The 26,775-nt window shown below is 54.4% G+C and overlaps 1 protein-coding gene across 8 annotated transcripts; it reads right to left on the bottom strand.

Annotated features, from left to right (window-relative positions):
- Window positions 1-148: 148 nt before the first annotated feature.
- Window positions 149-26,753, bottom strand: COMT (catechol-O-methyltransferase). Of its 8 annotated transcripts, XM_054241870.2 has the most exons (8): window positions 26,720-26,753; window positions 13,427-13,495; window positions 9,137-9,227; window positions 7,164-7,443; window positions 6,257-6,450; window positions 5,817-5,948; window positions 1,426-1,457; window positions 149-924 (listed from the first exon to the last, which is right to left on the bottom strand). In XM_054241870.2, exons 2-8 carry the CDS (start codon window positions 13,444-13,446, stop codon window positions 876-878), a joined length of 798 nt encoding a protein of 265 aa, XP_054097845.2. In that variant the 5' UTR covers window positions 13,447-13,495; window positions 26,720-26,753; the 3' UTR covers window positions 149-875. The 8 variants fall into 8 exon arrangements, with proteins under 8 accessions (XP_054097845.2, XP_078198206.1, XP_078198207.1 ...); XM_078342080.1 differs by lacking the exon at window positions 1,426-1,457 and having other exon boundaries at window positions 13,427-14,621; XM_078342081.1 differs by lacking the exon at window positions 1,426-1,457 and having other exon boundaries at window positions 13,427-14,588.
- Between the last annotated feature and the right edge of the window lie 22 nt (window positions 26,754-26,775).

Here is a 26,775-nt window from a genome sequence, read left to right as displayed (position 1 = left end):
CCCGTGGGCCAGACATGCCACCCAGAACCCAGCCAGCCAGGGGCCCCACCCTTAGCCCTAGCATTCATCATGGGGAGCTTTGAATGTTTGGTGTTCAAGTCAAGGGCAGCAGGGGAACGGCAGTTGAGAAGGATGGTACTAAGTTGACTTATATGTAAATACTTAGATGTTTAATTTCTATTTTGTATTTTTAAAGGATGACATTAGTATATAAGATAATACAGCTAGCAGGTGGTAGTGAAGAGACCATGATAGAGTCTTAGAAAAAGGAGAACAGCCGGGCGCGGTGGCTCATGCCTCAGCACGTTGTGAGGCTGAGGTGGGTGGATCACGAGGTCAGGAGATTGAGACCATCCTGGCCAACATGGTGAAACCCTGTCTCTACTAAAAATACAAAAATTAGCTGGGCATGGTGGTGCACGACTGTAGTCCCAGCTACTCGGGAGGCTGAGGCAGGAGAATTGCTTGAACCCAGGAGGCAGAGGTTGCAGTGAGCCAAGATCGTGCCACTACACTACAGCCTGGCAACAGAGCAAGACTCTGTCTCAATAAAAGAACAGTTCATTGTTGCAGTCCAGAGAGGTCAGAATGGCAGGGCGCAGGCCTCGGCTGAGGTGTGCATTTAGGACACAGCCCAGAGCCGCAGCAGGTCAGCAGGAGCGAATCTGTGGCAACTTCAGAACCAGGTTGGGTGAGGGAGCCCGAGTTGGGGGTGGGGGGCAGTCAGGGCTGTGCTTTGCTGCCTGGGCCCTTGTAGATGGCCTTCTCCAGGGCATCTACCACATTCCTATATTCCAGGAACGATGGGTAGTTTGTGCATTCAAAGCAGCTGCTCCCACGCACGTGTGCCAGGAACTCTGGCGCCCCTGGGCAGATCACATTGTCAGCCAGCAGCACTGTCCCCTTCCGCAGCAGGCCACATTCCTGCAGGGGACAGACCAGAGGGTGGGGGAGGTGAGGGTCAGAGGTGCACAGAGAACCTGTCCCGAAGGCACCACGCATGGCCTGTGCCATGACCCCTGCAGGAAAGGACTGTACAAGACTCTAGTGCCACCTGTAGAACATGGGCCCCATGAGGACAGAGACCTTTCTCTCATCCACTCCTACATTCATCTCAGGAGCATCCATCCCTAGAACAGCATGTGGCACACAGTAGGTGCTCAATAAATGCTAGCTGGATGAGAGTGAAAACAGTGGGGCCCTCAACACCCAGTGCCAGAAATTCAGGCACCTATGAGGGAGAGACACCCCGGGAGAGGGGTTGCTGGTATGGTCCTGGAGACAACATTGGCCTGACCAGGGTTATCCGGCAGGGCTGGGGTGGGGTGAACCTCTAACCAATAAGCCTGCCCTTTGGGGTCAGTTACAGACATCCCCAAGCTCCTGCATTTGCAGAACCCCCCCATCTCCACTGGTGCCTGGTACCTGGGAGGATGCAGGGTTCCTCTGCCTGGGTTCTGTACAGAAGGAAGGAGTTGTTACTGGACATGCAGCCACAGGGCATGGCCCCTGGGGTCCGCCATTGGGGGAAACCTCAGAGGAGGCTTGCCCATCAAGGCTGCAAGGAGGGTTTGCTTCTACCACATAAACAATAGGGAAGCCTTGAGAGGAAGTGTCTGTGGGGAGCAGGGACTGACCAGGGCACAGGACACCCCAGTTACCTTGTCTTGGAGATTTCACTTAGTCATCAAACAAAAGTTAACAAGCAATCTCAAACATGTAAAGTATAAAATCAGCCGGGTGTGATGGCTCAGACAGGCGGATCACAGGTCAGGAGAGTGAGACCATCCTGGCCAACACGGTGAAACCTTGTCTCTACTAAAATTTCAAAAAACTAGCTGGGTGTGGTGGCTCGCACCTGTAGTCCCAGCTACTCGGGAGACTGAGGCAGGAGAATTGCTTGAATGGGGGAGGCAGAGGTTGCAGTGAGCTGAGATAGCACCACTGCACTCCAGCCTGGGTGACAGAGTGAGACTCCATCTTATAAAAATAAAGTATAACGAAGTCAGTTCGCAGGCAGGTGCCTTGAAGCTGGCATCTGACCCCACATCCCTCTGGGATGCGCCTAGAGCCTAGAGAGTCCCATAGGGCTTGCAGCCATGCTGGTGGCGGGTGGCGGTCATTTCCAGCCTGCGTGCTGTGGAGACAGCAGAGAGGACCTCAGGCGACAGCATGGACACCACACGGCTCCAAGGCCAGTGAGGTCAGGGAAGAGCCCCAAGGTCCAGAGTTGAATAGAATGTACAACCATGATATCACGATGTGTTTTCATTTAGAGAAAAAAATAACCTAGAACCAAGCACCACCCAGGAGGATGACAGTGGCCCAGGCTCTAAGCAGGGTGGCTACCTTCCAGTCTGAGCCAGGGAATGCACAAGATGTGTGAGGGTCCTGGGCTCCCAGACTCTTAAGGTCGTGCCAGGGGACTCAGGAGCCCAATCTGGTCATCAGGAAGACAGATGACGGCAGTGGGCTGAAAGACACCAGACACTCCAGCTGCACGGGTTAAACAGAAAAGGAGGGGAGGGCAGCATGGAGCGTGGGTCTTCGGAGGCTGCCAGGGGCCCAATCCTGTAGGAAACTGGTCAAGAGGAGAAAAGGCAGCACCCATCCTGCCTGCCCCCGGATACTGCAAACCTCACATCCGCTAGCTACTCAGACTACCTGGAGAACTGGCTAAACGCATCTGTGTCGGAGCAAGACTGAGAATCTAATGCCGTGGAGAAGTGACAGTGTCAGAAGAGCAGGGGACACTATGCTGAGGTGGTTTTCAACTGTGCCCACCCTCCTCAGCCTCGGCTGGGCATATGTCCATAGTCCCAGCACTTTTGGGAGGCTGAGGCAGGTGGATCACCTGAGGTCAGGAGTTCAAGACCAGTCTGGGCAACATGGTGAAACCCCGTCTCTACTAAAAATACAAAATTAGCTGGGCATGGTGGCGCTCACTTGTGATCCCAGCTACATGGAAGGCTGAGGCAGGAGAATCCACTTGAACCAGGGAGGCGGAGATTGCAGCAAGCCGAGATCGTGCCATTACACTCCAGCCTGGGCAACAAGAGCAAAACTCCGTCTCAAAAAAAGAGTTGGAGCATCACAGAGGTTGCTAGGAGCCAAGATTGTGCCACAGCACTCCAGCCTGGGTGACAGAGTGAGACTCTTTGTCTTGAAAAAAAAAAAAAAAAAGTTGGCTGGGCACGGTGGCTCATGCCTGTAATCCTAGCACTTTGAGAGGCCAAGGCGGGTGGATCCAGAGTTCAAGACCAGCCTGCCCATCATGGTGAAACCCCATCTTAAAAAAAAAAAAAAAAGTTGGAGCTTCAATCTGGGCACATTTGTATTCCCAGCACTTTGGGAGGCTGAGGTAAGAGGATTGCTTGAGGCCAGGAGTTTGAGACCAGTCTGGGCAATATAGGGAGACCCCATTTCTACAAAAAATGTTTAAATTAGCCTTGCGTAGTGGTGCGTGCCTGTAGTCCCAGCTACTCAGGAGGCTTGAGCTCAGGAGTTTGAGGCTGCAGTGAGCTATGATGGCATCATTGCGCTCCAGCCTGGGCACAGAGCAAGACCCTGGTTTGTTTTTGTTTTTTTGTTTTGTAAAAGGGGAGCTCATTCCTGTTCCTTTGGGTGTGGGCTGGACTTGGTGACTATGGCAGCCCTGTGGAGAGGCCACCTCAAAGCAGCCATCGATTTTGAATTGCCACCTGCTCCTGAGCCCCTCACCCCCCATGCCTCCGATGCTCACAGAGCCCACTGAGGAAGGGGTGGCTGGGCCGACACAGAGCCAGCCGGTCACCCAGCCCTCTGCAAGAGGGCACAGGGCCCCGTGAGTGTGCAGATGTGTGTTTAACAAGGACAGCCATTCCCAGTTCATGACTTGGCTTCCTTTGAGATAATTACCAGCTCTGCACAAGCAGCACTGAGAAAACTATTAGTTTCCCAGTTATTAGACTGTAGTATTCGCTACTCTTCTATGAAGGCAGGTTCCTGTGATTATCACGCACACCACAGCTGCTGAAATCCAGCCCCAGTGACTCAGGCCCAGCTGCGGGTCTTTTCTGCCGAAGTGAGGCCCATCTGGCTGAGCTCCGGTTCTCTGCCGTCAATACCCAGTTGCCACAGCTGCCCTGGCCTGGCCTGCAGGTCTCCCTCCCACCCTCCCACTGCCTGCCCCCTTGGCCAATACAGGTCTTCCCTCTCCATGGCGAGGGCCCAGCGCCTCCTCGTGAGTTCCAGAGCATCTGAAATGCCCTCCCCACAGCCCTTTCCACACTCCACAAGGCTGACGGATTTTTCCAGAAAAGAAGGTTTTTGGGTTGTTTTGTTTTTGAGATGGAGTCTCACTCTGTTGGCCAGGCTGGAATGCAATGATGCCATCTCAGCTCACTGCAACCTCCATCTCCTGGGTTCAAGCGATTCTCCTGCCCCAGCCTCCTGAGTAGCTGGGATTATAGGTATGTGCCACTAAAGATACTTAATGTATCTTTAGTAGAGACAGGGTTTCACTATGTTGACCAGGCTGGTCTTGAACTCCTGACCTCATGATCCACCCACCTCAGCCTCCCAAAGTGCTGGGATTACAGGCATGAGCCACTGCGCCTGGCCTGTTGTTTTAAGAGCTGGAATCTCGCTGTCACCCAATGATGGTCACCATAACTTGTGGCTGTCACTGTAACTTCCAACTCCTAGACTCAAGCAGTCTTTCATCCTCAGCCTCCTGTGTAGCTCAAACTATGGGTGCACACCACCACACCCAGCTAATTTTTAAAAATATTTTTGGTAGAATATTTTTGTTGCCATGTTGCCCAGGCTGGTCTCAAACTCTTGGCCTCAAGCAATCCTCCTGCCATAGCCTCCCAAAGTGCAGGGATTATAGGCATGAGCCCCCAAGCCCAGCTCCAGAAGACAGGTCTAACCTCACCCTCACCTGCTGAAGGTCCCGTGTGCCCTGACTCCCGTTGTTCCTGATCATTCTGTGCCCCTTCACACTCAGGCTTCCGCTAGTGCTGTTTCCTTCCAATCCGTGTCCAAGGCACAGCAGCTCTACCCAGCCAGGCATGGGGGCTGGGCCCCTCGTGCTCCTGGTCCTGCTGCCAACAGCAGTGTTGTTTCTGGGAGAGCTGCAGGGAGCGAGCACCAGACGGGGAGGCCATGGGGGTGGGTGTCCCAAGCCCACTGGAGGATCACAGAGCCATGCAGTGTCGCTGACCATCAGAGAGGCATGGGGCAGTGTGTCTTTGATGTGAGGCTCCTTAAGTATCAGTTTGTGAAGAGCCACCAGTGCCCATGTCCCCCAGGGAGGATGGACAGCCCCACCTGCTGCCTAGCCTCACTCGGGGGCACTCAGGGTCCTCGCCCGTGGGGCTGGGTTGGGGGAGTGCACAAGATGGGGCCTCAGGAGGAAGATCTGCAGATGTGCTTTTTTTGCACCAGCACCAGCTCACCTGGGGAAGAGCAGGCCGAGCACTGAGTGGCCCCTCCCCACCCTGTCTCCTCAGTCCTGTGCCCTTTCTGCCCTTGTGTCTGGTCTGGGGTGTGCACCCCACTTCTGCAACCCAGTTTGTCCCTGCACAGGCAAGCTGGCTCCCCAGTTCTCAACAGGCCACGCAGCCAGGCCCCCCGCCTGGCTCTCCACCTAGCTCCACCCACCACAGGGCATCCACAGCCCTCCACACTCCCAGGCCTCAGGTAGTGCCTCCAGAGCGAGCTGTATCTGCACAGGCCTCGGCTGGGGTGCCTGACTCTTTGGAGAGGCTGAGGCTGACCGAATTGGGCCCTGGGTAGCAGCTGGCACAGAGGTCATCCTGGTTAGGGCTCACCTCCAGGAGGATTGTGTCCGGCAGGTACCGGTCCTTCCAGTGGTCGAGGAAGACCATGTCCAGCGTGTCCACATCATACTTCTTCTTCAGCTGGGGGATGATGTCCTGGGAAGCCCCAACCACGACGGTGACCTGGAACAGTGCCTGTCAGTACCCATGCCACACAGACGAGCCCGTCCCTACACACCCATATAGGCATTCATCAGTTTTCCTTAGGGTTCTGGGGAGACAAGGCCTCTCTCTGTCCCTGCCCCTCCTGGTGCCACCTTGGCCATTTCCCCAGAGTGTGAGACCTGGGGGGTCCTTCCTCAGCCCCAGGCCAGGAAGCACTGAGGGGCCTGGTAACAGTGGGTTTTCAGTGAACATGGTGTGAACCAGGCCCTCCCTGCCCACAGCCCGGGCCCTTCTTCTAGGTCTGACAACGGGCCAGGCATGTGCACCTTGTCCTGCACGCCTGCGAAATCCACCATCCGCTGGGTGATGGCAGCGTAGGCAGGGCTGAGCTCGATGGTGAGCAGCCTTGCACTTGGTGACAGCAAGCGGGCCATGCGCACAGCCGAGTAGCCGCAGTAGGCCCCCAGCTCCAGTAGCACGGAGGGCTGGTACTCCTGAATCACCGCATCCACGATCTTGCCTGTGCAGGGTAGGGGACGGGGAGAAGTGAGTACAGGCGGAGGGAGGGGAACTTGGACCCCATCATGGCCCCCCAACCTCTGCCAAAGAGCAACAGCCCCTCCCAAATGCCTGGCCTCTGGCCCTCCCCTGCCCACCCTCCCTACCTGCTGGAGGGGTCTTTTCTCCCTGGCGTCCCAGCCCCAAGGACCTGGCCCCTACTGTGAGTACCCTTAGAGCTTCCGTGGTCCCTTAGCCTCTATGCCCACACTGTCCCTGACTTTTCCACCCTTCCTGGCTGGCCCTAGGGTGTCCTAATCCAGGGCTGCCTTCTCTGGAGCCCCAACCCCCAGGGGGCCCCAAGGTGGTGCTGGCTCCCTGAGTCACCCGCTGGGGTGAAAGCAGCGGCAGCCCAGGAGAACCTGTCTGACTGGTTCCCAGGCAGGCACCATGGTGGCCACAGCAGAATTCTAGGGGAACCAAACCACTGTCAGACCCCGTGAGTGTAGGGGCCTGATGTCCTAGGGTAGCAGGCAGCAGGGTCTAGAGGAGTCATCAGGGACCCTGGAGCCCTGGGACATCAGAGGAGCCACCCACCCCCAGCCCTATCTGGGCATATCCCAGGGTTCCCAGCCACCTGGAAATGGGGTGATTACAACCCTCTCCCATAATGGCTTTGGTGCCTGGCCCCGAGTCCCTGTCCCAGAGCTCAGCATCTGCTGGCCAGAACCCCACCTTTTTTGTCGCCCACGTTCATGGCCCACTCCTTCTGCTCGCAGTAGGTGTCAATGGCCTCCAGCACGCTCTGTGCATTCCCACGCTCTGCATGCTGCAGCACATGGTGCAGGATGCGCTGTTCCTTGGTATCACCCATGAACAGGTTGCGGATAGGCTGCAGGACGCACTCGCTCCAGACAATAAGGCACAGGCCCCAGCTCCAGTGCCTCAGCTGCAGGGCCAGCAGCACCAGGCCCAGCAACAAAGCTGCCAGCAGCAGGGGCGGGGCCTCCAGCATCTGCAGGGTGGAAGGGGCCAGTGCTCTGTGCCCTTCCTGCTGCACCCACAAGCCCCTCCTCTTGGGGTGCTACCATATCCTTGTGTTCCCAGAGGGGCAAGGTCCAGAGAAGCCAGCCACGCCTCAGTTGCCTAACATGTCAGTGCCAGGGAGCTTGCCTTCCCGCCCCCTCCAGTGCCCTCACGTGAACAGAGCAGGTGTGTGCCTCTGGCAGTCCTGTGTGGAGCCTGCCAGGTCGCACTCCCTAGCCCTGGGTGCTTCCCCAAGCAGCCCAAGGATTCTCTCTCTCTCTCTTTTTTTTCTTTTGAGAAGGAGTCTTGCTCTGTCACCAGGCTGGAATGCAACTTACGCCTCCTGGGTTCAAGCAGTTCTTCTGCCTCAGCCTCTTGAGTAGCTGGGACTACAGAGCCGCCTGCCACCACGCAGCCCAAGGATTCTCTAAAACCACACAGAGGCCGGGCGCGGTGGCTCATGCCTATAATCCCAGAACTTTGGGAGGCCAAGGTGGGTGGATCACGAGGTCAAGAGATTGAGACCATCCTGGTCAACATGGTGAAACCCTGTCTCTACTAAAAATACAAAAATCAGCTGGGCATGATGGTGCGTGCCTGTAGTCCCAGCTACTTAGGAGGCTGAGGCAGGAAAATTGCTTGAACCCAGGAGGCGGAGGTTGCGGTGAGCCGAGATCGCGCCATTGCACTCCAGCCTGGGTAACAAGAGGGAAACTCCGTCTCAAAATAAATAAATTAATTAAATTAAATAAAACCACGCAGAATACAGAAGCAACACGGACTCAGGCTGTTGCCTCCCAGCCGGCTTAGAGGAAACACAGGTGCAGGGAGGCCCCATGGCCCGGAGTTGGGGGTAGTGAGGGCTGGCCCTAGGAGAAGCTGTATGGTGCAGCCCCTCAGCCCCGTGCGGGGAGCCCGTGCTGGTCACCCATGCTCTGGATGCCCCAGATTCATGTGGCCCTTTCATTGAGTTTCCAAGTAAGGATGCTGGCAGTCCCCAGGCCAGGCACACCAGGACAGACCCACTCACTTGGGAATGGTATCTGTCCTAGGTAAGAAAGGCCAGCCCTGCTGCCCACCACAGTGTACCTCATGGGGCACAGTGAAATTATGGTGAATGACCCCACTTGAAACCCATTTCAAGTCCTCTGGTGAGTGACCCTCTGGACAGGTAGCCTGGAAACCAGTCAGACAGAAGACTGGTGAGGGAACCCAGCAGGCAGAGAGCAGAGCAGAGGAGGCCTGAGGCAGAAGCCCAGGGGTTCAGATCACAGACCCTGAAATGGGACGGGACACAAGGAAACCCTCTAGGGTCCCTGTGATCACTCAGAGGTCTTTCTGGGATGGGCCCTGGACTCCCAGTGGCACAGAAGATCCCACTCTCCGCTGGATGCTCTGCGTTAGGAAGACACACCCAGTCAAGGAGGCAGCCCCAGGGCCACAGAGGGGATACCCCTGGAGGCCAGCCTCAGGGCACCAGAGGACACAGCAGAAGAGAACAGGGAAGCAGAGGCTCCGCCCTAGGGAAGGGCCATGTGGACACCAGGTTTCTAGGGGGTTTCAGGCCATGTGGCCTATTTACACAGGCAGAGTGGAAGTGTGGTCAGCAGGCCTGTGCACATGCACCGGGCTGGAATTTGTACCTGCTCCAAACTGTCCCGGGCTTCCATTGGCCAACTCACCTTCAGAGCACCTCTGAGCAGGCTCCAGCCCTCTGGCTGCAGGAAGGGTCGGGGCTCTCCTCTGGGCTCAGCAGCAAAGCAGATGTAATTTCTGTGGAGATCAGTTTTACCTTTGGATAATCATTAACGGAAACCCTAACCCGGCGATGACCAAGGTCCAGATATCTGAGCCCCTTCACCAGAGGTCAGCCTGGCCTGAGCCTTCCCTAGCAGGGCGAGGGCAATGCTTCACCTTTCTGGTCTCAGGAGAGACAGCAGAAGGCCTCAGAGAGGCCAAGGGACGTCCCTACTAGTGTGCCCCAGTCAGGGACCCCAGATGTGGGAGTGAAACACAGGAGGAAGGAACCACTTTGCTCAAGTTCTATTTCCCCTGAAGAGTCATTAGTACCTTGGAAATGTATGAGACCAAGGGCTAGTTTACCAAGCACACACAAACCAGTAAGAGAAAGATGACAGATGGGTCACGGTGGCCAACGTGCAGCTCACAGGAAAAGGCCACAGGCCAGAGCCCCAAGCAGGCGAACGGAACCTGCTGCGGGGCTCAGTCCAATGGTGGTGCCCCTGTCCACAGCTGCAGGAGTGACTCATGCCACCTGCTGCTGCCACCCTGCGGAAGGGTCCGAGGCCGGCAGGGCAACCCATGGCTTCCCTAAGGACAGTGTCCTTATTCTGGCAGGAGGATGCCAGGGAACTGTAGTGAAGAGGGACCATGCAGACCTGAAGGGGCCAGAACTTTCCACCTTGTTTCTTTCTTCATGGGCAGAATTTCCCCCAACATTCCCTGTTGCTCTGTTTACTATTATTTATCTGTTACAGTTGATTTATCTACTATGACTACTAGTAGTATTTATGTGGTCAGATAATGGGCCGTTTCGTTTACTCTCTATATTTTAAAAACACTAGTAAGTGTTGGAAATATCCCAAATTGAAAGGGCTATTCTGCTGAAACAGTGAATGACTTGGTAGACCTTGGACTCCCGAAGTATAAATCCTTGCGCAATACTTGAATTGTGTAAGAATTTGGCTTTGGAATCTCTAATCTCTAGGTCCATCTGTTCATAAGCTTGTAGGCAGTGTCCCCTAGGGCCTAGTGGGGAGGCAGCAGAGGGGAGGCGGCCACAGCAGGCAGGGGCCCCGAAGCCCCCTTCCTTTGCCAGGCAGGAGGGGCTGGCCCACTCCACTCTGCAGACTGGGCCCAGCTGGTGCCAGGAGGCACCCAGTGCCCGCCTGTCCCACCTGCCCGCGGCTCTGCGGCCAACCGGGCCTCAATGGCCAAGAGCCATGGGGGCTGGGGAAGCGCTGGAGGCCAAAGACTCAAAGGCCAACATGCCCCGGCCCCCAAGCAGTGCCTGGGGAAAGGGGCTTCAGTGCCCACCTCACGAGGCCCTCCAGCGACCCCCAGAGGAGAGAGCTTGGATTCCCTTGTGAGTGTGAGGAACTGAAGCCAGAGCAGGGGGACTGGCTGCCCCAGGCCACCAGCCGAGCGCTGGCCCCTGCCCACCCCATCTCCCTAACGGCCTCTCTCGGGCTGACCACCTACGCTCCACCCCAGCCCCGTGGGATCTCCCAGCTACTGTGGGAGGGGAGGCCCCGCCCACCAGGCCGAGAGGAAGACGGGACCTCATCCAAGTGGCTTTGGGACCACGCCCACGCAGCCACGGAGGAGGGCAGGACCACGCCCACCTGGCCAATCGAGGGCTGATCCTGCGCTGTCACCGGCCACTGCCCAGTTTCGCTGGACGTTTAAGAGCAGGCTACTGAGCAAACGGAGGGCCGGTCCCAAAAGCCGAGAATCAGGCCTCCTTCTAAAGAAAGCCACACAGAAACCCGCCCACACCACTCAGAGCTGCTCGGATGTTCCCAGCGCTGGGATTTTGCCCGGTCAGCCCTTCATGGGGAAAAGGAACAGCTCCTTTAGTTTGGGGTCCCAGGACCCCAGAGTGGGCACGCCAGCTCAGTGTCCGACTCTGGACCCCTATGATCCGATCGCCTTACTTTGGCTGCGTGGCCTGGGGAGCCTTAAGAGTCTCCCTTACCTTATAGAGATGTAAAAAGAAACAGTTTTGAATGCCCCCGGGGATGGCGGGTGGGGCGGGTGGAGCGGGTGGAGGCAGAAGGATTAAGGGGATTCCTTTCTGCTTTTGTGTATGTTTGAAATGTGCTGTTTTGTTTTTTGTTTTGAGACAGGGTCTCTTGGCCGGGCACGGTGGCTCAAGCCTGTAATCCCAGCACTTTGGGAGGCCGAGGCGGGTGGATCACGAGGTCAACAGATCGAGACCATCCTGGTCAATATGGTGAAACCCCATCTCTACTAAAAATACAAAAGTTAGCTGGGCATGGTGGCGCGTGTCTGTAATCCCAGCTACTCAGGAGGCTGAGGCAGGAGAATTGCCTGAACCCAGGAGGCGGAGGTTGCAGTGAGGCGAGATCGCGCCATTGCACTCCAGCCTGGGTAACAAGAGCGAAACTCCGTGTCAAAAAAAAAAAAAGAGACAGGGTCTCACTCTGTCGACCAGCCTGGAGTGCAGTGGCACGATCACAGCTCACTGTAGCATCGACCTCCTGTGCTCGAGCGATCCTCCTGCCTCAGCACCCCAAGTAGCTGGGAGGAGAGATGTGCACCACCCTACACCGGCTTTTGTTTTGTAGAGACGGGGTGAAGACGGTGTTCTCAATATTTTGCCGAGGCTGGTCTCCTGAGCTCAAGCAATCCACCCCCTTGGGCTCCCAAAGTGCTGGGATTACAGGCGTGAGCCACTGTGACCCGCTGGCTTTTTTTTTTTTTTTTTTTTTTTTAAGGAAAATAAGTGTTAGCAAGGATGTGATGAAATTGGAATCCTCCTCATTGCTGGTGTGAATGCTGTGGAAAACAGTTTGGTAGTTCTTTAATAAGAATGTGGGCCAGTCGCGGTGGCTCACGCCTGTAATCCCAGCACTTTGGGAAACTGAGGCAGGCGGATCACGAGGTCAGGAGTTCGAGACCAGCCTGACCAACATGATGAAACCCTGTCTCTATTAAAAAAAAAAGAATGTGGTCAGGCCCGGTGGCTCACAACTGTAATTCCAGCACTTTGGGAGGTTGGGATGGGAGGATTGCTTGACCCCAGGAGTTCCATTGGTGACCCACTGAGTTGGACACCAGTCTGGGCAACATGGCAAGACACCATCTCTACAAAAAACTTAAAAATTAGGCTGGGTGTGGTGGCTCGTGCCTGTAATCCCAGCACTTTGGAAGGCCAAGGCGGGCAGATCACCTGAGGCTGGAAGTTCGAGACCAGCCTGACCAACATAGAGAAACCCCGTCTCTACTAAAAATACAAAATTAGCCGGGTGTTGTGGCACATGCCTGTAGTCCCAGCTACTAGGGAGGCTGAGGCAGGACAATCACTTGAACCCTGCAGGAAGGGGCAGAGCTTGCAGTGAGCCAAGATTGTGCCACTGTACTCCAGCCTGGGTGATAGAGAGACTCTATCTCAAAAAAAAGAAAAGAAATTGTTAAAATAGTAAATTATAAGTTCCATCTATTTTGCCATGATTAGAAAAACATGGCTGGGCGCATGCCTGTAATCCCAGCACCTGAGGTCAGGAGTTCAAGACCAGCCTGGCCAACATCGTGAAACTCTGTCTCTACTAAAAAATATAAAAATTACTCGGGCATGGTGGCAGGGGCCTGTAATCCCAGCTGCTTAGGAGGCTGAGGCAGGGAGAATTGCTTGAACCAGGGAGGCAGAGCTTGCAGTGAGCGGAGATTGTGCCATTGCCCTCTAGCCTGGGTGACAGAGTGAGGCTGTCTCAAAAAAGAAAAAGGCAAATTCTGTTCGTGGCCCTTCCCATTCCAAAAATGAAAAGGGCCATGCCATCCCCATAAGGAAGTGGGATACAGAATAAGAAGCACAGCTCCCGCCCCCTGGGGGACATAGGCACTCAGGAGAGCCTCTCTGCCAACCACAGCTGCTGGTGCTGCCCATCTGGCCACTGCCTGCCGCAGCTCAGCCCAGCGGCAGGATCTGCAGGCTGCCCCTTGGAGGGTCACCCATCTTCCTTCTGCAAGGCAGGAGAAGGGGCCCTCTTGATCACAGGAGAATATGCACACCCTATGCTCTTCCTTGCAATATGCATGCAGTCTGTGTGGCCAGCGGCCAGCCAGGATGGACCACATCCTTCATTCACAGATGGCACACAGAAAGGCAAAGGCAGGCACTCTCTCCCCAAACAGCAACCACACCCCAGCTTCCCCCAAAACTTCCTTATTATAAGCCTGTGCTGGAGAATTCTCCCTGCAAGACCAACCTGTGACCTCCAACTTCCATCACTGTGTATCTTTCTGGAGATGTGAAGGGGGCAATCAACGCTTGGCATCTGGAAGGAGACCCCAGCCACCCTTAGGCCAAGGTGGGAGATGGGCAGGTCTCCCATCGACCCCAGGGCCAACCATTCTGTGATCCTCTGTAATGAAAGGGCTTTGCCACATCCAGCCCAATGCTCAAACCTCATCAAGGCCTGCACATGGGGCGTCCACCCACTCTGTGGGTTGCCTGCTCCTGCCTAGCCTTCCAGGGTGCCTGGGAGCCCGAGTAGCTCCTGAAAGTTAGGAAAAGAAGTGAGGACATCCCAGAGGATTTTACAGTTGTCCCCAACGAGGCCCAGGAGGACAATCCCGCAGCTGATGTGGGAGCTGGCAGATGACTCTCTCTCACCATGCAGCCATGATGGCGGTGGGGCCAGCGAGTGTACACAGCTGCCTGGGCAGTGGGCTGGAGCAGGCCTGAATTGGCTCCCAGCCAGCCCCACTACACCCATCGTATCCGTGTCCTAACAGCCTGAGGCTGCTCAGGGGAGAGTCCTCCAGGGTCCCACGGCCCTCCAGGCCTGCAGCCTCTGCACCCCCACTCCATGTGGCAGCCACTGCCCCCCATCTTCTCCATCTCACTCTCTGGGCACCTCCAGCTGCTGTCCAAAGTGGGAGGGGCTGCAGGAATGGAGTCAAGAGGCTGCACCCACAAACGCAGCTGGCAGGTTTCCCCATAGGCCATTTCCAGCCAGGCTGCTCCTTCTCCTCCTAAGCCACATGTGCTGCATGTGTGAGGGCATCCTCACTGCCTTGCAACGTGGCTGGGACACAGCTGTGCTTGGCATCTCCGGGTCTGAAGAGCATGAAGTGTCTGGGGCTCAGTGCCAGGCCTGCCCAAGTTTCTCTGCCCAGCGCACCGCTGCATAGCCGGAGAGTCTGTCACCTCTGTCGCCTGGTCAGTACCCTCTCTCACACTGAACACACCGTAGATAACATTCATCTTCCTTTATTTTATTTCTTTAGAGACAGGGTCCTGCCCAGTTGCTCCAAGCAGTGGCGTGACATGGCTCATTGCCTGCAGGCCTTGAACTCCCAGGCTCAAGCTATCCTCCTGCGTAGCTGGGGCCATAGGTGCACTCCACTGCATCTGGTCTCATCTTTCTTGAAAAGACAGGAATGCTTCCCGTGAATATACTGTAAGTAACATCAGTCGGATGAGACTCTCAAAAATCCTTTAAAAATATGAACTGTGGCTGGAGGACTGGCCACACCCATAATCCCAACACTTTGGGAGGCGGAGGTGGGAGGATCCTTTGAGCCCAGGGGTTCAAGACCACCCTGGGCAACATAGTAAGACTCTGTCTCTATAAGAAATTTAAAAACAAACGAATTTTATTTTATTTATTTATTTTTATAAAGACGGGGTTTCACCATGTTGGTCAGGTTGGTCTTGAACTCCCGACATCAGGTAATCCACCCGCCTTGGCCTCCAAAGTGCTTGGATTACAGGCGTGAGCCACCATGCCCGGCCAGAAACAAACTAATTTTATGACCTGGTGTCTAGGCTCACTTTTAAAAATCCATAAAAGATAACTAGAAAATGACTTTGGCCCCTTTGCAAAGATCTGGGGCCGTCAGCTTTGCTCGTCCTGCCACCGCCTCTGTCTGAAGAGTGACTGACACTTAGGTCTCTGTCCACCCACATCTTCCTGCTCAGATTCCTGGGAGGAGGAAGACAGGCACCAGGGGCCACGGAGAGAAGGACTGGGCTGCAGAGCAAGCTCAGGAGACCTCGGGTTGTGCCCTGAAACAGGTGCGCATTCCCCACTGTCCACAGAGGGCCCACACACGGCTGCAGTGCCCCTTGGAAAGGCCCCTGGCGTTTGGGGCACACTATCCTCGCTATTTCAGAACACAGAACCAATGCTAACAGCTCCAGGCACACCGAGAGCCACTGTGGCTTGAACATGCCTCATCCTGCTCTCGTGGGGCTGGCGGCCCAGTGGGGGAGACAAGCACAGAGCCACAGGCCTGAGGACAAACAGGACACGGGTGGCAGGAAGGAGGCCAGGTGTAAGCGTTTACACACCGGGGCCACTCGGCTCTGCACACGGGTCCCCCATGGAGGCTGCAGAGGGTCCTGCCTGGGGCTTGCTCAACAGGGCTGTAACCCCCCAGCGAAGGCTGGAACTGGTGCAAGCAGACCTGCTCCTCTGGGCTGATCCGAGGGGATAAAGGGGGACCAGGACTCCAGCAGGAGATTTGGCTGCGATCCAGTCATCCAGGGAGAGCCAGCACAGGTGCTTAGAGACAGACCAGGCAGCACCAGGCAGGCCACAGACTTGCGCAGGGCCTGTGGAGAGACTGAAAGGACAACTCGGAGGCCGGCCTGGGAGACCCCACCACCTCAGCCCAGCCCTGTGCTCATCTGTGGATCCAGGGGCTGGCCACTCACCTCCATCCAGCCTCTGGGAATCGAAAGAAATTACCAGAAGTTTAATGGTCACAAAATACCCATCAAGCCGGGCATGGTGGTGTGCCTGTAGCTGCAGCTGCCTGGGGAGCTGAGGTGGGAGGATTGTTTAAGCCCAGGAGCCGGAGGCTGCGGTGAGCTGGGATTTTCACCACTGCACTCCAGCCTGGGCAACAGAGACCCTGTGTCTATAACACCACCACCACCATCCACCAACACCACAATAAACTCCATCAGATCTAGGTGGGGCCTCATGGCTCTCTGGGAGGAAGAAGGAGGCAGAGGACCTCTCACTCTCTTGAGAGGAAGGAGGAGGCAGAGGACCAGCCTGTAGCCCCCTGACACCTGAGAAGAGGCGAGACAGTGAACCTGCCCTGAGCGTCCTCTGAGGGGCCTACCTGCTATTTCTGTAGATGAAACTTTATCAGAATGCACAGTCGGCCGGGCACAGAGGCTCAGGCCTATAATCCCAGCACTCTGGTAGGCTGAGGCGGGTGGATCACCTCAGGTCAGGAGTTCAAAACCAGCCTGATCAACACGGTGAAACCCCCGTCTCTACTAAAAATACAAACAAAATTAGCTGGCCATGGTGGTGTATGCCTGTAATCCCAGCTACTTGGGAGGCTGAGGTAGGAGGAGAATTGCTTGAACCCTGGAGTGGGAGGTTGCAATGAGCTGAGATTGTGTCCTTGCATTCCAGCGTGGGCAACAAGAGTGGAACTCCATCTCAAAAAAAAAGAAAAAAAGAAGAAAGAATGCACAGTTGCATACACACTGGCTGTGGCTGCTCTCACCCGACCACAGCAGAGGTGAGTCATTGCAATAAAGACTGTACCCTACATGGGGAAAGGGGCTGATGTGGAAGGGAGGGGGTCAGAATGGAAGGCTAGAGGGCCAGGCAGAGGGCAGCTTCCTGTGGCTTCCCCTGCCTGGCATCCTCAGTTGGGCCAGGCCCCCAGGCTCAGGGGAAGGCTCTGTTTTTGTTTCTCGGTGGTTCTTTTTTTTTTTTTGACTCAATATTTAAGAGCTAAGGGAAAGCTTTCACACGCGCTGCACACGTGCCGCGGGCCAGGTGCTGCAGGGACCACGGTGACTTTGTCTTCACAGACACACCGAGGGGCGGATGCACAGGCTGGGCTGTGAGAGGCAAGAGGCTGCACTGAGCCTGCAGATCCACGGCCCTGGGGGGCAGCACCCGTGGGTTCCCTCCACTCCTTTACTGTGGCCCCGCGGGGGCCCCTCCCCTCCCTTCCACGGCACATTCCCTTTATCCTTCCGGGGATATCCTTTATCCTTCCTGGCCACATCAGATTCTGCCTTGGCACCGGCTTGGAGGCCACCCTCAGGTGAACAAAATGAGCTTGGAATCCCAGCTCCCAGCAGAGGGCAGGCCTGGGGCAAGACTGCAGGCTGGCTCGGCTCTGCGTGGAGGGGACAGAAAGGACAGAGGTGCCTTTAGGGAGGGGCGGAAAGGGCCTGGACATGCCTAGCAGGGTGATGTGCAGGCCGGCCATCTGCCCCAATGGACTGAGCCTGAGAGCCATAGAGTAGAGAGCCCACCCTGCCTGGGAATAGGGATGATTCTGGCAGCTCCTGGGGACTGTGACCAAAGTCTTGGCATCTAGACTGGGCTCTGGGCCAGGCCTATGTCCAGCCCACATGGGATGTGAGTGGAATCTGACCATGTCATTGCTCTCCTCGAGGCTGGGTGGCAGCTCCACCCTCAAGCACCCAGGCCATGGGTCCTGAGGCCCACCATGGCAGCAGCCTGGACAAAGACTCCCCCATCACACTCCAGCCAGGCTCCTCTGAGCACGTTTCTCAGCTTCACATTGGCCTATCAAGCCTTGAACAACCACACACTAACATAGCTGTTCCTTCTTTGTTTTCTTTTTTTTTTTTTTTTAAGAGACAGGTTCTTGCTCCATCACCCAAACTGGAGTGCAGTGGTGTGATCGCCTCTGCCAAGATCAGGTTGCTGCAACCTTGAACTCCTGGGCTCTAGCACTCCTGCCTCAGCCTCCTGAGTAGCAGGGACTACAGAGGGCATACCACAGGGCCTGGCTAACTTTATTTTATTTTTAAAGACAGGATTTGACCATGTTGGTCAGGCTGGTCTTGAACTCCCGACCTCAGGTGATCCGCCCACCTTGGCCCCCAAAGTGCTTGGATTACAGGTGTGAGCCGCCACACCTGGCTCTGGCTAACTTTAAAAAATTATTTTAGTAGTGACGGCATCTTGCTACATTGCCCAGGCTGGTCTTAAACTCCTGGCCTCAAGTGATTCTGCAGTCTTGGCCTTCCAAAGTGCTGGGATTACGGGCGTGAGCCATACTGCACCTGACCTCACACTGACTTCTAAGCAGCTCAAGGCCACATTCCTAGTGTGATCCCAGCCCCCTTCAAAGTGCCTGCCTGAGAAACTCAAGATTACCACGAGAATTTCCTGTGTGTTCAGGCCAACACCTGAAGATGGGGCCCCTGTCTCCCAGTCTCTGTGGGACGTTGGGGACATGACTTCAATAAGCCCCAGTGGCAAATCCAAGGCCAACCCTCCCTTCCTGCTTTTTTAATTTTTTTTTTTTGTTGAGATGGAGTTTGACTCTTGTTACCCAGGCTGGAGTGCAATGGCGCGATCTCAGCTCACCGCAACCTCCTCCTCCCAGGTTCAAGCAATTCTCCTGCCTCAGCCTCCTGAGTAGCTGGGACTACAGGCGTGCGCCACCACACCCAGCTAATTGTTTGTATTTTTGGAGAGATGGGGTTTCACCATCTTGACCAGGATGGTCTCGATCTCTTGACCTCGTGATCCACCCGCCTCGGCCTCCCAAAGTGCTGGGATTACAGGCTTGAGCCACCGCGCCTGGCAAACCACAAGTGTCTTATAGCCACCACCAGACCATTATACCTGGAGTGGAAGGACACTTAGACCAATTCCCCCCACACTTTTTTTTTTTTTTTTTGAGACGGAGTTTCGCTCTTGTTACCCAGGCTGGAGTGCAATGGCGCGATCTCGGCTCACCACAACCTCCGCCTCCTGGGTTCAGGCAATTCTCCTGCCTCAGCCTCCTGAATAGCTGGGATTACAGGCACGTGCCACCATGCCCAGCTAATTTTTTGTATTTTTAGTAGAGACAGGGTTTTACCATGTTGACTAGGATGGTCTCGATCTCTTGACCTCGTGATCCACCCGCCTTGGCCTCCCACAGTGCTGGGGTTACAGGCTTGAGCCACCGCGCCCGGCCTCCCACGGTGCTGGGGTTACAGGCTTGAGCCACCGCGCCCGGCCTCCCACAGTGCTGAGGTTACAGGCTTAGCCACCTCGCCCGGCCGCCCACGGTGCTGGGGTTTACAGGCTTGAGCCATCGCGCCCGGCCGCCCACGGTGCTGGGGTTACAGGCTTGAGCCATCGCGCCTGGCCTCCCACAGTGCTGGGGTTACAGGCTGAGCCACCGCGCCTGGCCCTTCCTGCTTTTGATAATTTTCCACTTTCCTGACTCCACTGAGTCACGGCTGTTCTCCCTCCCACCCCCGACTTCTTTGCACAAATTGGAGCAGAGCTCGCTCTTTCCCCTCCTGTCACTGGTCACTGAATACTATAATTCCTGTCCTTACCACTTGAATGTCCAGCTGAGTTTCTCTGTGATCAGGGCCTACGACTGGCTCGGAACCGGAAGCCGCAGTGTGCCCAGAGACTGGAGCTACCTCTGCTCTGCCTGCTTATGTGGGAGTCATGTGGCTTGATTTGTAATCCAATGCTCTGGAAGAGCATTGGCGAGGACAAACGTTGCTGCTGCTGTTTTTTTTTTTTTTTTTTTTTTGAGATGGAGTTTCTCTCCTGTGGCCCAGGCTGGAGTGCAATGGCGCGATCTCGGCTCACCGCAACCTCCGCCTCCTGGGTTCAAGCAATTCTCCTGCCTCAGCTTCCCAAGTAGCTGGGACTACAGGTGCGAGCCACCATGCCCAGCTAATTTTTGTATTTTTAGTAGAGACGGGATTTCACCTTGTTGACCAGGATGGTCTCGATCTCTTGACCTCGTGATCCACCCGCCTCGGCCTCCCAAAGTGCTGGGATTATAGGTGTGAGCCATAGCACCCGGCCACCTGGCCTTATTATTATTATTTTTTGACATGGAGTCATCTCACTGTGTCACCCAGGCTGGAGTGCAGTGGTGTGCTCACTGCAACCTCCTCATCCTGGGTTCAAGCAATTCTCCCACCTCAGCCTCTGGAGTAGCTGGGATTACAGGCACCTGCTACCACAGCTGGCTGATTTTTGAATTTTTTGGTAGAGATGAGGTTTCACCATGTTGGCCAGGCTGGTCTCAAACTCCTGACTTCAAGTGATATAACCGCCTTGGCCTCCCAAAGTGCTGGGATAGCAGGTGTGAACCACAGCACCCGGTCCTAACAGCATTTCTTAAGTAACTTTGAGAGCACACGACTGCACTGAGCCAGGATCTCTACTAGTTGAGAAACAATGGGTTCTGCTAGCCCAAGATCAAGCAGAACAAGAATTCAGTACCTGCATGCAACTGAGTGAACTGCTAAAGGATGATTATAATCTTTTTATGACTTTTGTTCAGAATATTGTTGGCTCTCTCTGTTTTATTTTCTGGATTTTTTTTTTTTTTTAAAACAAACTTGCAAATCAACAGAAAAAAGATAAAAAAGAAAAAAAAAAAAAAACCTTTCCCTTTTCTCTTCACCCATCATTGACTCACTGTAAATTATACTTATCTAAACAAAACTGAAGCATTTATATTTTTCTTCCTGCCTGATCCCTCCAAAAAATCAGAAACTAGGAGCCGGGCGCGGTGGCTCACACCTGTAATCCCAGCACTCTGGGAGGCCAAGGTGGGCGGATCACGAGGTCAAGAGATCGAGACCATCTTGGCCAACATGGTGAAACCCCATCTCTACTTAAAATACAAAAATTAGCCGGGCACAGTGGCGCGCGCCTGTGGTCCCAGCTATTCGGGAGGCTGAGGCAGAAGAATCGCTTGAACCCAGGAGGCAGAGGCTGCAGTGAGCCGAGATTTCGCCACTGCACTCCAGCCTGGTGACAGAGCAAGACTCCATCTCAAAAAAAAAAAAAAAAAAAAAATCAGAAACTATTATTGAATATTCCTTTTTTTCTTTTTTTTAAATTAACTGCTAACTTGCTATCCAAGTATTCCTATTTTCATGGCAATATAGTTATTATATAACTTCGGTAAGACTCTGTTCTCCTAGTAACACGACACAATTGGAAACACTGGCTGTACTACCAACCCTTGGACTGGAATGTCTATTTGAGAGTGATGCACATCGAATCAGGTATGACCAGATGGCTTTCAGGCTGGCTTTGCAGGGCCGGTGCTCATGAAGAGCTCCTGAAAAATCTGGCCTGTTATCTGGCTTACAGGGTTCCTGGCCTTACATGTGAGTAAGGAGGGAAAGTCACTTCCAAATATCCCAAGTTTCCAAGGTGCGGGAACTTTGAGATATTTCAGGGACGACAAGAAGAGAGGAATTCACCCAAATCTATGGATATTGCAGGTGAAGTCTGGTGGGAAGTTCTTGGCTTGCTTCCTAACCTCCAAAGGCTTTTAAAAGCCCAATCTAAGATTCCCTATTAAAAGTTTCTGCAAACTTAAAAAGGCCTGTGTGTGGCCCGGTGCCGTGGCTCACGCCTGTAATCCCAGCAGTTTGGGAGGCCGAGGAGGGCAGATCACCTGAGGTCAGGAGTTCAAGACCAGCCTGGCCAATGTAGCGAAACCCTATCTCTACTAAAAATATAAAAATTAGCTGGACGTGGTGGCAGGCGCCTGTAGTTCCAGCTACTCGAGAGGCTGAGGCAGGAGAATCGCTTGAACCTGGGAGGCAGAGGTGGCAGTGAGCCAAGATCATGTCCCTACACTCCAGCCTGGGTGACAGAGCAAGACTCTGTCTCAAAAAAAAAAAAAAAAAAGGTCTGAAGGCCTGCGTAGTCAATTACCCTTTGTGCTGCATTTATGTAAATAATCAGGCCAGATTTAACGAGACAAGAATTATTTGGTAAATAGGAATAATCTTACTTTGATTGTCTTCGACCAAAAAGGGAAGTGTTTGTAAAGAGACAGTGTATGCTCCAGTGGAGAAACAGAACACCCCCTTGGCAGTTACCAGATCCTAGTCTAGTTCACTGTCTTTGAGGTGTATTTTTTCTTTTTTGAGACGGAGTTTCGCTCTTGTTACCCAGGCTGGAGTACAACGGCGCGATCTCGGCTCACGGCAACCTCCGCCTCCTGGGTTCAGGCAATTCTCCTGCCTCAGCCTCCCGAGTAGCTGGGATTACAGGCACACACCACCGTGCCCAGCTAACTTTTTGTATTTTTAGTAGAGACGGGGTTTCACCATGTTGACCAGGATGGTCTCGATCTCTTGACCTTGTGATCCACCCGCCTCGGACTCCCAAAGTGCTGGGATTACAGGCTTGAGCCACCTCTCCTGGCTTTTCTTTTTTTTTTAAATAGAGATGGAGTTTCACCATGTTGGCCAGGATGGTCTCCATCTCTTGACCTCATGATCTGCCTGCCTCGGCCTCCCAAAGTGTTGCGATTACAGGCGTGAGCCACCACGCCCAGCCGAGGTGTATCTAAAAAAAATTTTTTTTTTGAGATGGAGTTTCGCTCTTGTTGCCCAGGCTGCAGTGCAGTGGCGCTATCTCAGCTTACTGCAGCCTCCACCTCCTGGATTCAAGCGATTCTCCTGCCTCAGCCTTCTGAGTAGCTGGGACTATAGGCACCCGGCTATATTTTTTTGTATTTTTAATAGAGACACCCTGCCCAGCGAATTTTTTGTATTTTTAGTAGAGACAGCGTTTTGCCATGGTGGCCAGGCTGGTCTCAAACTCTTAGACTCAGGTGATCCACCCACCTTGGTCTCCCAAAGTGCTGGGATTACAGGTGTGAGCCACTGGGCCTGGCCTGTCTTTGAGGTTTTATGCTCTGCCACTGCCTTCCTACATGTCAGCCCTTACCAAATCCTCCCTGCTACTTTTCTTCTGGCTACTACTCTCTCCAGACTGACATTTCCAATTTGTGTCCTCTCTGACTTGGTGTTACCAAGAACTCAAATCCCTACTGGGACTCAGGTGGTCTTGCAGCTGCCCTTTGCCCTCAGGAACTGAACAAAAGCCCTGCAGACTGAAGCCAGAAAGTTTGATATAAGCTTGAAAGAACTCAGCACCACCACAACATACTCCACAGCAAAAATCCTTTGCTACCAAGTCTCCATGGGCGGCCTTCATGCCTGGAGCCGCTGCAACACAGGCCACCCAGGAAGCACCCCCTCCAGCTCCTGCATGCCCCATGCTCTCTCCAGGAAGTAACCACCACTGGGATGTGGGTAACCCCCCATATAGGCACTGAGGAATGAGAGCTAAGCAGAACCCTGGCACAGTTAGGGCCTGAGGAATATCCCACTTTATAGTGTTACTACTCAGCTATTTCCTTTTATATAATCCTTCATATAATCATATATTAGTTTATAGAATTAGGGCTTGACGAATCCCTTTATCGAATCCTCTATATATAATCATATAATAGTTGATAGTATGAGTGCCTAAAGAATATTTCCCTACATATATACCTATAATTATATCTTAGTTCATATCGGAGGAATGCCTAGAGTAGAAACAGTACAGAGCATGAATTAAGGAATAAGCAGCTTATAATCAGAGGAATGCCTAGAGCAGACACAGTACAGAGCATGATATAAGGGAAAACAGTTATACCAGGACAAGAATCCATGGCCCAGGCGGCAGCGTTCAGTGTCGTAGAGATACCCCTGTATGGTAGGCTTGGGGCGAGAGCCACTCCTCCTGATAAAGGAGTTGTAGGACCTTGCTCCAGTTCTTGCAGAAGGCTGCCCTCAGACCGGCAATCCACCTTGGTGACTGTGAACTTTATCGGCTCTTGCTACTGTGCTGCTTGAAAATCATCTTCCCATAGAACCCACTGGAAACTGCCAGAAGGTGACAGTAACCCTGACAGCTCTGTCACTGCGATGTGACTTAAGCATCCTCCTATAAACCTTCTTAGTAGTTTGCCCATAGATAGAAGTATTGCACACTGCACCGTCTTTACTGCGCACGGCCCACCTTCAAGCCTCGGTGACCAAATGGGGGTGGACCCCTTACTGCACACGGCCCTTGCCTTCATGGGAACGGGCCCCTTGCTGCACAAGGTGCCTAGGTGACCTAATGGGGGTGGACCCCATGTTTTATTGCTCACGACCCTATCACTATCCTTAAAGATGATTTCACTCACTGCCCTGCCCCATAACCTATACACAATAAATACTCATGCTTCTGGACATTCGGGGCCTCGCCTGACTCCGCTTATAGGTGGCGTGGCCCCCCGAGCCCAGCTGCGTTTTCTTTGTACTTCTGTGTCCTGTCTCTTTACTTCTCGGATCCTGCGCCTCAGCACAGCATAAGGCTCACCCCACGACCCTGTGGGGCCCTCAGCCCTACACTGGGATACCAGTGCCTACGCCATCACCACAAACTTCACACTACACACCAGGAAATCCGTGAGTGCCCCTGCTTTCCTCGTTAGGGCCCAACTGCCAGAAATCTCAACTGCTGCCCTCTAGGCTCAAAAACTGGGTTTATCAACAGCTCCAACCACGCAGCTTTGTTTTTCTTTCTTGTTTTGTTTCGCTGTTTTCATATAGGGTCTCTCTCTGTTGCTCAGGCTGGAGTGCAGAAGCATGATCACGGCTCATGGCAGCCTCCACCGCCCAGGCTCAAAGGATTCTCTCACCTCAGCCTCCCGAGTGGCTGGAACTACAGGTGCCTACCAGCATGCCCGGCTAATTTTTAAATTTTTTTGTAGAGATGGGGGTCTCACTATGTTGCCCAGGTTGGTTTCAAACTCCTGGTCTCAAGTGATCCTCCTCGGCCTACAGAAATGCTGGCATTACAGATATGAGTCACCATGCCCTGCCTATTTTTATTTTTGTTTCCTCATTAAATGCCTGACTGCTTGTATCATCCAGCAAAAATCCTTTGCTACCAAGTGTTGAGAGATGGTTCCGCTAGTACTTTATGAACACAGCACTAAACAGAAAATGGATGGGTAACTGTTGAGAGCAAAGAAGCAGTCCCTGCTCTTCTTGCACAGGAGGAGTGCTGGCAAACTCTCCCTCCCCATACTCCAGTCAGGCTCCTGGGAGCCCCCTCCTCCACTGGGCCTCGCCCTGGCCTATCCAGGCTGGAACGAATACTAACACGGCTCCTAACAGCTCAAGGCCACATTCCTAGAAGGATCTCAGTGCCCTTTAACGTGCCTGCCTGACAAACTCAAGGCTGCCACAAGAATTTCCCTGCGAGGTGGCTCACGCCTATAATCCCAGCACTTTGGGAGGCCGAGGCGGGTGGATCACGAGGTCAACAAATCAAGACCATACTGCCTGTAGTCCCAGCTACTCGGGAAGCTGAGGCAGGAGAATTGCTTGAACCCAGGAGGCGGAGGTTGCAGTGAGCTGAGATCGCGCCATTGCACTCCAGCCTGGGTAACAACAGTGAAACTCCGTCTCAAAAAAAGAAAAATTTCCTGTGAGTTCCGGCCAATGCCTGAGGATGAGGTCCCTGTCTCCCCGTCTCTGTGGGAGGTTGGGGGCCTGACTTCAGCAAGCACCAGGGGCAAACCCAGATCAGTTGATTTCACAAGGGCCAACCCTCCCTTCCTGGTTTTGGTGATTTTCAACTTCCCTAACTCTCCTGAGCACCCCCCGGCCCCCCCCACCCCCGCGCGGCCTCCCCCTCCACCACCCGCCCCCCTCCCTTCCCACTCCCTCACTCCCCCTTCAAACCCCAGGCGTGTCGGCCTGGAGCCAGCTTTTTCTCATGTTGTCAGTGGTTACTAAGTAAAAATCTGTTTTTTCTGCATTAACTAGTGTCTCACTGGGTCCTGCAGGGCCGCTCCTATGGTCCCTCGGGCTTGGAGGGTCACTTTAAACAACCAAAAGCAACAGGACACAAAAACCCCTGGCTGGAAAAATCAGAAAGCAGGTCTGTTAGCGGGGCAGGCCTGGAGGGACTCTCCCTTTCTCTTACATTCCCACGTGGCCCTGCACACCACACAGCACCCCCCTGGGGAGTCCTGGGCCCCTTCCTGGTGGAGCGGCCACTCTCTCGCAGGGGAAGACCTAGGGTACTCCGAGGCCTCCAACAGGAAGCCTGTTAGAGAGGTCACCAAGGCCCTCTGACTCTCGGGCTCCAGAGACCCTCCTCCAGGCCCCCTGCAACTCTCCAGCTCTGAGAGTCTGATCCCATCCCAAGGACCAAGTGGGGCCCTCCCCTGTGACTCTGCCACAGCCTCATCAGGTCAAGCCCTACTCCAGGGACAGGCTTATCCTCCTGGTCTGGACCCCCAACCTAGTCTTGAAGCGGGAGCTCCCACCTCTATCTGGAGCCCCTCACCCCAGCACAGGTCTTCAACCTCAGCCTCCCACAAGGAGTCTGGGGATCCCGCTCCGGTGCAAAGATCCCCACCCAAGGTCCGAATTCCCCACCCCCATCCGTAGCTCCTCGACCCAGGTTCGGAGACGCCACCCCCCCCAACCAGAAGTCGGATCCCTGCACCGAGGTCCGAATTCTTCACTCCCCATCCAGGGCTCCCCACCCCAAGTCAGATCCCTCCCCCCAGGTCCAGAGACCCCCGCCCAAAGTCAGATCCCTTCACGTCGGTCGGAATTCACACACCCTATCCCGTGGTTCCGCCCTAGGTCCGAAGGCCCCCGCCCCAACCCGGCCCCAGTGTGGCCCCCGTCCGGGCGGCGCTCTCACCTCTCCTGCCGCGGCGGGCGCTGGGACAGGCAACGCCGCGGGCAGCCCCAGCCGCC

Source organism: Callithrix jacchus, chromosome 1 (genome assembly GCF_049354715.1).
Source record: "Callithrix jacchus isolate 240 chromosome 1, calJac240_pri, whole genome shotgun sequence".
Classification (NCBI taxonomy): Eukaryota; Metazoa; Chordata; class Mammalia; order Primates; family Cebidae; genus Callithrix; species Callithrix jacchus.
This window is presented reverse-complemented; position numbering and strand designations above follow the sequence as displayed.